The sequence below is a fragment of the Molossus molossus genome, unplaced genomic scaffold, assembly GCF_014108415.1.
Source record: "Molossus molossus isolate mMolMol1 unplaced genomic scaffold, mMolMol1.p scaffold_m16_p_24, whole genome shotgun sequence".
NCBI lineage: Eukaryota > Metazoa > Chordata > Mammalia > Chiroptera > Molossidae > Molossus > Molossus molossus.
In genome coordinates this window covers 11,344,620-11,355,962 of record NW_023425360.1, presented here as the reverse complement: position 1 = coordinate 11,355,962, position 11,343 = coordinate 11,344,620, and the positions used below count along the sequence as shown (strand labels likewise).

The 11,343-nt window shown below is 46.3% G+C and overlaps 1 protein-coding gene across 2 annotated transcripts; it reads left to right on the top strand.

Annotated features, from left to right (window-relative positions):
* Positions 1-775: 775 nt before the first annotated feature.
* On the top strand, positions 776-6,644 carry LYSMD4 (LysM domain containing 4). 2 transcript variants are annotated; one of them, XM_036278124.1, is made up of 3 exons: positions 776-821; positions 2,005-2,291; positions 4,332-6,644. In XM_036278124.1, exons 2-3 carry the CDS (start codon positions 2,013-2,015, stop codon positions 4,941-4,943), a joined length of 891 nt encoding a protein of 296 aa, XP_036134017.1. In that variant the 5' UTR covers positions 776-821; positions 2,005-2,012; the 3' UTR covers positions 4,944-6,644. The 2 variants fall into 2 exon arrangements, with proteins under 2 accessions (XP_036134017.1, XP_036134018.1); XM_036278125.1 differs by lacking the exon at positions 776-821 and having other exon boundaries at positions 1,298-2,291.
* The last annotated feature ends 4,699 nt before the right edge of the window (positions 6,645-11,343 follow it).

The following is an 11,343-nucleotide window of genomic DNA, read 5'->3' as shown; positions in this document are numbered from 1 at the left end:
CCCTGTGATGAACTGGCAGTGACAGCCAGGGACCGGGTAGGAAGCATGTGCCTTGTAAACTGACACTGGGAAAGGTAGAGGGTGTGTCCAAATACTACAAAAAGGGGATGGGTGCTTCATCCATTCATCTACTGTGGTCTTGGTGTCTTATTAATTTGATGAGGTCTCTTTCATTTAAGGATTTTAATCATTTGTGGTGTTTGTTACATTTATCTTCCTCAAATTGCCGTTTTTGCTTTTTAATCTGGGTTGTCTTTCTTGGATTGAAGTTCTAAACGTTTGCCAGCCTACATGTGATAAATTAAAATTTTTTGGTCCGTGTTGTGTTCAATGTTTATCTGGGTGGACTTTTTTATTCGCATGGATCGGGGCGGAGCAAACTCCAACAACAGAAGCCCTCGCGCTGGGGGTCAGCCCGTGACGCCCACCGTACGGACCGCCCCTCGTTACAAGCGATTGACACACGAGGCGGGGCCAAAGGCCACTTACAGGTGAGAAAGCTGAAAGCTGGGAGTGAGGCATTGCAGCGAATTACAGCCTGTGGCAGGCAGGAGGGCGGGGCGAGGGTCAGGTCCCAGAGCTGGACCCCGCCCCCGTCCCGCCCCTCCTCAGGCCCCGCCCCCAGGCACGGGCCTCGCTCCCTGCAGGTCCGGTGCTGACCTGTCAGGACAGCCAGACTCGTTTTAGTGCCCGCCCACCGCTGATTTCATTGGCTGCTTCGCGTTCCGCCCCAACAAGACCTGCTGATATTAGCAGCCAATAGGCATGCGCAGCAGTGTCGGCAGCCAGGCGGCGGGTCGCGGCGAATCCTGGGAGCTGAGGTACCGGGGCTCGCTGGGGTGGTCTGGTACCCGTTTGGGGGTGCTAAGCGGACCCTTACGACGCGGTGGCTTAGCCCTGCTGCGGGGGAAAGGGGTCCGAGGCAGGCCACCCTCCTGCCTCCGGAGGAGCGGCCACCACGGCCGTAGGGTCTGGCCCGAGGTTGTTGGGGTTGGAGGTCAGAGGTCGTGCCTTGTGGCAAGTTGGAGTCCGGTCAGCGCAGAGGCGGGCCGCTCCCCGTGTTTAGTGTCAGCTCCCGTTTGGGGACCCCTCTCCTTTCGTGGAGGAGACAGTGCGGGAAACTGAGGCCTGGAGCCTCCAGGGCCCCTCGCAGGCCCGGAGCTCGGGCGGCCGGGCGGGCGCGGCCCCAGGGTCGGGCCGCCGCAGGTGACCCTCGGGGCGGGGGCGGGGCTGGGGAGGGGCGTCGTCGCGGGCCCCGGCTGGCCCCGGACGGGCCGCCCTCCGTGGCTCCCGAGGGCGGGATGCCCGCTCTTTGAGGCTGTCATTCCCCATGTGTGAGGTTTCACTTCTGGACCCATTGGGAAGCATTTGGAGCCGGGAAAGGGGGCTGTTGTGGTTTTTGCACTCGGCTGGAAGTGACAATACAAACCAGACGTGGGGTGTCCTGAAGGCAAAAGGACTTGGGAGAAACGGGACGCGTTTCTGAGGTTGGCAGGAATGTTCCCAAGTTGCCCTCCGTAGTATATAACGTGAGCTGTTTCAAAAACCAGAGTGTTCGGTTTTTAGCTCTTCTAAGCAAGGGGCCTTAGTGACGGGACGTTGAAATGGGTCAAGTTGAACAAGAATTTGTTTTGCACAGCGGTTCTGACTTAATTCTCGCTGCAAGGATCCCAGCCACTTCCTGACTGCTGGGTGACCATGGAGAGCAGTTGTTTTTCTCTACATTTGGGGTTTTCGGGAGTCACAGGGTGCGCATGAAGACGAAGAGGGGATCTTGTGTGTTTTTTTGTGTGTGCAAAATAATGGAATTAGGGTGAAAATGATGTTTTTATTGCCTATCTCTCGCCTTCTGTTTCAGCGTAAATGCATTGTTTTGTACTGCTGGTAATTCTTGAAGATTTACACTGATTTGGAAAAGGTGTCATCTCTAAGATACTTATCTGTATTGCAGTCAGAGGAATGGATATGCTTTGTGTCAAATTAACCCTGGGGTTTGGTTTTCAGTTAAGAAAATGAGGCAGAAGGCGGTGTTAACCAAGACCTTCCAAGGCCCAGCCACGGTCTGTAGGACTCCGACCAGCCAAGTTTACGTGTTTGAAAATGGCGATGGGGACTCAGGGGACTCCTCTGAAGAAGAGTCCCACGGAATGGCTCTGCGGCCCCGGGGCAAGGAGCGCCAGAAGGGTGCCCACCACCCTCCCCAGCCTGGAGCTGGGAGCATCGTGATGCTGCAGCGGGAGCTGGCCCAGGAGGACAGCCTCAACAAGCTCGCTCTTCAGTATGGCTGCAAAGTAAGACATCCCACAGGTGAAGGTGTCGCCTGCCCTCCGCCTCTGTCCATGTAGAGGATGTCACTGATGAGTGGGAGCCCTCGCTGCCCCTTCCTGACCAGACGGTGGTTGCGAGAGGCCTCCTCATGCAGCAGTAGGGCCTTCCCTGTTTAGCCAGAGATGGAAGGCAGGTGGAAGTACTTTCAGCTCTGAAGCCTGGGGTCATCAAGAGTGAGGGTTAGGGATCTCAGGTGGTGGGGCTGTTCCCTTTCTGCAAAATATTTCTACTCTTCCCTGTCCCTCCAAACTGAGATTCTGCAACCTTTTTTTTTTTTCCTCTTGAGCACACTTGATTTAAGACTTAATGGGGCCAGAGACATCAGGCAGAATTAATCTTTGGTATACTTGCTTTTTTTTTTTTTGGCTGCTTCTCTTTTCCTGACCCCTTCTTACTGGTTGTAACTTATTTGATCGATAAAGTTTTACCTTCTCCTTGGAACTGCATGATCTAGCCTTTGTAATCTGTGTATCTCTGTAACCCTGTTTCTCTCTAATTATGTTTTTAGCATTCAGAGTGATTAACAATGGCAAAGTAAGTAGGAAAGTATTTATAGAATTGCTGCATTTTCTCCTGGTCTAAAACTGTTTGTTTTGCGTTACTGACACTATGCTGCGACTTTCTGTGTGACTTTCTCTAAGGCTACCTGAGCAACTTATTTTAAAAATATTTTCCTCCTTAAAGTGACTGCCATGTATCTAACAAGGATTAAATGGTTAAACACATGTGTAGGGTGTGGTGATGTTTCCCAGGGAAATAAACAGGCTGGTCTCTAGAAACACATAGTGGGACTGAATTGTACTGAATTTATACATTTGATTCTTAAAATCAGCTTCTATAGGCATACAGTTTGGTTTATAGAACATGAGCTGAAAAAGACGACCTGAATAGATGCAGTGAGTTCCTTGGAATGGTGATGTTTAATGAATCCCTGAAGACTGTATAATGCATCCAATTAGTGGCCAGTTTTCCTGTTGAAAGTAAATACATTTATGTGAGTTTGTTAGGGACTAAGACAAAACGGTCTCAAGCACCTTATGCTTGAGTTCCAGGACATAAAGGTGTCCTTCACCCCAATTTAATTAGATGATCAAAAACAGTTGCTAAATAATTAGGATAGTGGAGATTATTGATTTGAATAAGGCTCTATCGAAAAGTCTGGTAGCTGTATTTACAGTCTCTAAGTAGACCTAATAAGTTAAAACCGTAGAGGCCATCTCTGTTGGCTTTCAAACATTATCTTTGACTTACAGCCCCTCTACCCCCTCTTAAATCTTAGGGTCTGATTATGGGAAGTGTTTGTCATGAACTTTGTTACTTTATAAAACTCCTAGTGGTGGTCCTTTCTCCTCAAGTCCTAATATTGGAGTAGAAAATTTCAGCCCATGGCTTCCAACTTGATTTGTGATTCCCTTGACGTTCCTAATTATCATAGAAGTGCTGCGTGCTGTGCAGCACCTGTGCAGACGGAAACGTGGGAAGATCACCTTAAGATGTTGTTACTGGTAAACTGAGCTCTGGGTGTCTGCAGCTGGCGAGGGCTTCGTGTCTGCTGGGTGCTCCTGTGGACCGCAGCTGCAGAACTGGGTTCTGATGTGGGAGGAGGGCACCAGATGGGGGCACTGTTGCCTCAAAAGTTAAAAGAAGTAGAAAGGGCAGAGGCATTCTTTTTACCACCATGGCGGTTTCACCTAAAAGCATTTTGCTGCAGTCACACTTTAAACAAATAAAAAAGCCTTTTCCAAACTGATCTTACATTGTTCAAACTTGTAAATCTGTGGGACATTTTGATGAGTAAGCTCTGCATTGAAGGTGAATTAAAGCCAAAAAGCAACCTCCTTTCCCCTGAACTAATGTATGTGTAGGTGCAGTTTCCCAGTGTCCATCATACTCAGGTAGGCTGGGCTTGGACCAGCCTCCAGAAAGGTTAAGAGCCACTTTTTGAATGTTAATTCTAAGGAGCTAGATGTATCTCGTGATGTTTGTCTTCATGGCTTCCGTAGGTTGCAGATATCAAGAAAGCCAACAACTTCATCAGAGAACAAGACTTATATGCTTTGAAATCTATTAAGATTCCTGTGAAAAACCACGGGATCCTAACAGAGACCCACAAAGAACTCAGACCCCTCCTGAGCCCATCCTCAGAGACCAGAGAGACCTTCGAGGGGCAGCCAGACCAAGACAGAGCAGCCACGGGCGCCAGTGCCCCATCCAGCCCCCTGACGGAGTTCTTTAAGGGCGTTGACCAGAATATTGAACGTGTGGTGCAATCAGAAATCTTTATCGGTGACAGTTACTGCTTGGAGACCTCTGGTCAGCCACTACTTCCGGCTCCTCCGAAGACGCCGACCAACGGTGCCGACTGTGGAATTCAGTGGTGGAATGCTGTTCTTATCATGCTTCTCATTGGGATTGTTTTGCCAGTGTTTTATTTAGTCTATTTTAAAATACGAGCTACCGGAGAGGTTCCTAGTAGCTTGAACACAACTGCTGTCCCCAATGGCTCGATGGCAGTGAGTGCGGTTCTAGGACAAGCCCCCAAATTAGCGATTGCAGTGCCAACCAGCCCCTCTCCAGACAGCCAGCTCAGGCAGACCACCTGGGGAGGGAACTAGCTGCTGCTGTTCCTAGTCAGCCCAGTGGTGGCGACCGGGCTCCCGCTGTGCCTCCGCTGGCCCTGGCCTCTCCTAGGGCTGCATTTACTCTTCTGCGGCACACGGACATGTTTCAGAAGCCACCAGTGTGCTCTCAGCTAACACTCGTCCGCAGTGTGAGGGTGCTGTCCTCGCCTAATCCAAGGCAGGGGAGCCCAGCCCAGCACCTGCAGCCTCCTATGTCCAGGAAGGGGTGGCAGGAGAAACATTGATGAGACATGTGACATGGCCCCTTTTTCTGAAGGCATTCAGTGGACTGGTCATGTGTGTCTCCACAGTAACACACTGTGGGTCCGAAAATTGGCTGTGCGCAGAAGAATGGCCTTGGCACTGGGCCCCGGAGTGGGAACTCCTGGGCACGGCTTTGGTCGCCTGGCTGTTTGCAGTGTTCCCTGCCTGCTATGGATGGGTGACTGGCTCTGACGAATGGGATTCGTGTCTCCCTGGCAAAGGTGCTGTCCAACAGTGGTGAGCGTCACCCCGTGGTTAGAGCGTGACAGATGACAGTTGTAACAAACCCGGCTTCATACCTGCCTTGCCAGTGAGCCTTTCGGAGGCCCTGTCGCTCTGAAATCAGAAGCCTACATCCCGGGCGCTGTCCTGTCGAGTCAGCGGCAGCTCTGCTCACCGCCTTTAGAGCTGCTTAGTCCGACACGCGGTGTGTTTGAAGCTGCTGCTGTGCGGCCGGTGCTTCCGGCAGAGCGTTGGGGCTGGGCCCAGCTTCGCCTGGAGAGCGCCCCGCAGCCTTCACTAACTAGATTCCCCAGGCCGGCTTTCTTAGAGGGAGCCCAGTGGAGATGGAGTGCCCGTCATGGAGGCCCCACCGTGACATAAGGCCAGACAGTGGCTGGTCCAGCATTGCCACGAGCAGCAGCCCCTGCGCACACCTGGAAGCTGGTGCAGGGAGAACCGGTGCTTCCGGTCGCTTCCCTGACTCCATTCTCAGGAATCCCAGAGCCACAGGCTGAGTCCAGGGCTCCGTGTATCCCGTTTGGTGAATAACACTATATACAGTGTGGCTCAGATGTTAAAAGAGCAAACACTTAATGCAGGACATAGAGGTGACCCCTTGCTGTGAAAAGCCATAGAGGGAGGGACCGATGCCTGTCCCCCAGGGGCTTGCCCCTCTTCTCCCATTCATTCACAGTGGTGCCCAGGGTGGAGGTTCAAGGCGGGCATGGGTTGGCCTCTGTGGCCCTTCAGTGGAGCAGGGTGGATGCGGTGACCGCCTGCTTTGGCAGGAGCCCATCGGGGTCCCACTGAGGAGCGGGAATGGGCTGAGGTGGCTGGTGCTCCGCCTCGGGTTTGTCTCCGGGGAGGTGAACGTGCGTGGTCGATGCACTTGCGTCAGATCTCACTGCAGAGTAGGGAGTGGCGTAGGAGAATGCTTGAGATCCCGTTTCTTCCCAGTTCTCTGAGAAGTGATGTGCCCTGGGTTCCAGGAGTAAATTTGAAGTGTCTTCAAAATAAAATATGTTCTTCAAAACCAAAATGGTCTTCTGGATAAAATGAACCTGGGAACCTTTGCTACAAAAAGTATGTTGATCGTAGGATTGCTTTTGCAGCCAGATGTTTACTGTTCCCCTGAGGGCCACGGGGTTCCATTTGTCACCATTGGCTTCACCAGGCGGGGCTCAGAGTCCTATGGGAAGTGATTTTTGCCAGGCAAAGAATGAATAACTGTATCCTATACTTTTTTCAAATGGAATAAAATCATTTCTTCTGTGAAGGAAAATTGATTCCTCTTTTTCTTTAACTTGGGGGTTGGTAACTCAGAACCAAAAGACACGGGACAGTGTTGGAGAGGGTAGAGGTGTCCATGTCTGGGGTTGTGCGCAAGGTTATCCTGACAGGTGCCGGTTATCCCACAGTCCTGCTGAGGGGTCTGCATAATGTACTTTAAAAAAAAAAAAAAAAGATTGTTTTATTAGGTAGAGATATAAGATGCCATGAAGCTCCTTTTCCGCCTATTTCACTACATTTTTGGTGTCTTTGGGGAGTTCATGTTTTAAAGAAATGATTAAATTTGTTCAATGCAGTCCTTTTGGTTGAACTGGTGCTTAATGTTGAACTGGAGTGGTAGGGAGTCGGTGCTATCAGAAAGATGCTCTTTTTCCCCGGGAGACAAGGCTGCAGAGACTAAGCAGAAGCTGTGCATCACCCAGAGCAGGACCGCCTGGCTGAGGCCACGCCACAACCCTGCATCAGGCCGTTTGTTTGTTTGTTTTTCATCAAATAGAGTGGGAGAGAGACATTGACATGAGAGAGAAACATTGACGTGAGAGAGAAACACTGACGTGAGAAACATCGACTGGTTGCCTCCAGCATGACCTAGCCAGGGCCTGGGACAAACCGTACCCTTGGCCAGAATCGAACCCATGACCTGCGGGCTCTAACTGCTAAGCTAAACCAGCCAGGGCAGACAGGCAGTTAGTTCTTTAAGCTGCCTCTGTGTTCCCTGTGAACACCGTCTGGCTTGAGGGAGAAAGATGTGGGCCCTGTAACATTTTTCTTCTTTCTCCTCGTTTTATTGAGACACAAGCACGGTGTAAGTTGAATACATCGCATAATGACTTAGGTCGTGAAGTGATTGCCGCAGTAAGTTTAGTTATGTCCTTATTCTCACAGATACAAAAAAAGAGGTTTCTTCCTTGTGATGAGAACTCTTAAGATTCACTCTTAACTTTACTATGTATCGTACGTACAGCAGCGTTAACTGTAGTCACCATGCTGTACGTTACAGCCCAGTACTCATTGACCTTATAACTGGGAGTTCGTACCTTTTAACCACCTCCATTCAGTTCCCCTCCCCCTCCTCCCTGCCTCTGGTAACCACAAATCTGATCTCTTTTTCTATGAGTTTGGCTTTTTCTCTTTTTTAGGCTCCACATATAGGTGGAATCATATTATATTTGTCTTTCTGACTGACTTATTTCACTTAATATAGTGCCTTCAAGGTCCATCCATCTCAAATGGTAGCACTTCCTGTTTTATGGCACAATGATATTTCATTTTGTGTGTGTATAACTTTTTCATCCGTTCACTTGTTGATGGACACTTAGGTTTTCTCTGTCTTGGCTGTTGTAAATAAAGCTGCTGTGAACGTGGGGTGCAGAATCTCCTCGACATAGTGTTCTCATTCCTCTGGTATATTCCCCAAAGTGGAACTGCTGGATCGCATGGTAGTTCTAGTTCTAATTTTTTGAGGAATCTTTATACTCTTTTCCATAGTAGCTATACCAGTTTACAATCCCTTTTCTCCACCTCCTCCCCAGCTTTTGTTATCTCTCATCTTTTTTTTAATCCTCACCCGAGGATATTTCTCTATTTATCTTCAGACAGAGTAGGAGAGGGAGAGAGGGAGAGAAAGGGAGAGAGAGAAACATTGGCATGAGAGGGACACATCTACTGGTTGCCTCCCGCATGACCCTGACCGACTAGTGCCAGGGACGAACCGAAAACAAGGTACATACCCTTGGCCGGAATTGAACCCGTGACTCATTGGTCCGCGGGCCAACGCTCCCGCTGAGCCAAACCTGCCAGGTATCTCTTATCTTTTTGATGATAGCCATTCTAACACGCATGAGGTGATATCTCGTTGTGGTTTTGAGTTGCATCATTAGTGATGTTGAGCACCTTTTCATGTACTTGGTGGTGGTTTGTATTACTTTTTTGGGAAAATGTTCAGGTCCTTTGCTCATTTCTAAATAGGTTTATTTGTTTTTTTGCTATTGAGTTGTATGAGTTCTTTATACATTTTGGATGTTAACCTCCCCCCTTATTAGATATAAGGTTTGCAAATACTTTTTTCCATTTCATAGGTTGTCTTTATATTTTGTTGACTGTTTATTTTGCTGTTTCGAAGCTTTTTAGTTTGATGTCACTTGTTTATTTTTGATGTGTGGCTTGTTCTTGTCATACCCCAAAAAATCACTGCCAATACCGATGTCAAGAAGCTAACTTCCTATGTTTTTTTCTAGGAGTTTTATGGTTTTCAGTCTTATATTCAAGGCCATAACAATCCATTTTGTAGTTAATTTTTATGAGTGGTGTCAGATAGGGTTCTACTTATTTTCTTTTACATGTAAGTATCCAGGTTTCCCAGCACCATTTATTGAAGAAAATGTCTTCTCCATTGAGTATTCTTAGCTCCTTTGTCAAATATTACTTGACTGTGTATGGATATGTTTATTTCTAGGCTCTCGAGTCTCTTTCATTGGCTTGTGTGTTTTTATGTCCTTACCATACTGTTTTGATTACTATAGCTTTATAATACACCTTGAAATCAGGAAGTTTGACATCCCTTGCCTTGTACTTTGTTAGGATTGCCTTGGCTAGTTATAGCCTTTTGTGCTTCCATTATAAATTAGGATTGTTTTTTCTACTTCTATAAAGAAAAAAATTCCTCTGGAATCTTGATAGGGATAGCATGTGAATCTATAGATGACTTTGTGTGATATGGGAACTTTAACAATATTAAATCTCCCAGTCCATACAGGAATGAATATCTTTCCATGTATTTGTATCTTTAGTTTGTTTCATCAGTATCGTCATTTTCAGTAGAAATGTTTCATGTCCTTGGTTAAATTTATTCTATTGTTTTTGATGCTTTTTTAGATAGAGTGGGAGGTAGCGAAGGGGAGAGAGAGAGAAGATTCAACGTGAGAGAGACTCATTGAGTGGTTGCCTCCCTCACGACGCCAACCAGGGCCTGGATTGAATCCGAAACCCAGGTACGTTCCCTTGGCTGGGAATTGAACCTTCAACTCTTTGATCTGCAGGCTGGTGCTCTGACTGCTGAGCCAAACTGACCAGGGCATTTGATGCTATTTTAAATGGGATCATTTTCTTTATTTTTTTTTTAAAGATAATTCATAGTTAGTGTATACACTCTACTGATTTTTGTGTGTTGATTTTTGTATCCTGGAGCTTTATTGAATTTATTGATTGGATCTAACAGATTTTTGGTGGAGTCTTTAGGATTTTATATATATGAAATTGTCATCTTCAAATAGAGGCAATTTTACTTCTTCTTTTCCAATTCTTATGCTTTTTATTTCTTTTTCGTGCCTGGATGCTCTTGGCTGGGACTTCCAGTATAGTGCTGAATAGCAGTGGTGAGAGTGTTTTGCACCTGAGCTCAGAGGCAAAGTTTTCAACCTTTCACCGTTAAGTATGATGTTAGCGGTGAGCTTGTCATATTTGGCCTTTATTACGTTGAGGTACATTCCTTTTGTACCTAATCGGTTAAGAGTTTTTGTCATGAATGAATGTTGAATTGTGTCAAATGTTTTTTCTGCATCTATTGAGATGCTCATATGATGCTTAACCTTCATTTTGTTAATGAGGTATATCACACTGCTTGATTTGGGGATGTCGAGCCATCTTTGCATCCCTGGAATAAATCCCACTCGATCATGATGAATGATCCTTTCATGTGCTGCTGACTTTGGTGTGCTAGTATTTTATTGATAATTTTTGCACCTAGATTCATCAGGGATTTTGGCTGGTAGTTTTCTTACATTGTCATTTTCTGGCTTTGGTATCAGAGTAATGCTGGCCTTGTAGAATGAGTTTGGGAGTGTTGCCTCCTCTTTGATTTTTAGAACAATTTGAGAGGGATTGTTGTTAATTCTTTAAGGGTTTGGTAAAATTTACCAGTGAAACCATCTAGTCCTGGGCTTTCTTTGTTGGGATGGTGTGATTATTGATTCAGTTTTTTTGTTTTTTTTTTATTTACTAGTAATTGGTCTCTTCAGATTTTCTGTTTCTTCCTGGATCAGTCTTGGTAGGCTGTTTCTAAGGATTTTTTTCAGTTTCCTTAAACTGGGTTGTCCCAGTTTGGGGCATATAGTTGTCCATAAAAGCCTCTTATGATCCCTTGTATTTCTGTGGTGTCAGTTGTAATGTCTTCTTTTTCATTTATAATTTTGTTGAATTGGGTCCTTTCTTTTTTGCCTTAGTCTAGCTAAAGATTTGTGTTTATCTTTTCAAAGAACCAGCTTAGTTTTATTAATTTCTATTGTTTTCCTGTTCTGTTCTATCTAATCTTCATTATTTCCTTCCTTCTAACTTTGGCTGTTCTTCATTTTTTAATTTTTTAAGATGTAGAGTTAGGTTGAATTCTTTTTTTTTTTTAAGTTGCTTTTAAAAATTATAGTCGACATACAATATTACATTAGTTTCAAGTATATAAAGTACTAATTTGACATTTATATATCTGATGAAATGATCACCATGATAAGTCTAGTAACCGTCTGTCCTGTACAAAGTTAGTTTTCCTCTTAGAACTGCTTTTGCTGCATCCCATCTGTGTTGGTATGTTGTATTTCCATTTAATTTGTCTCAATGTACTTTTTTG

Bases quoted from the DNA above. Each gene is read 5' to 3' on its own strand.
- LYSMD4 (XM_036278124.1), top strand. From the start codon at position 2,013: ATGAGGCAGAAGGCGGTGTTAACCAAGACCTTCCAAGGCCCAGCCACG. The intron at 2,292-4,331 runs GTAAGACATCCC...TGGCTTCCGTAG, and splicing joins CTCTTCAGTATGGCTGCAAA to GTTGCAGATATCAAGAAAGC.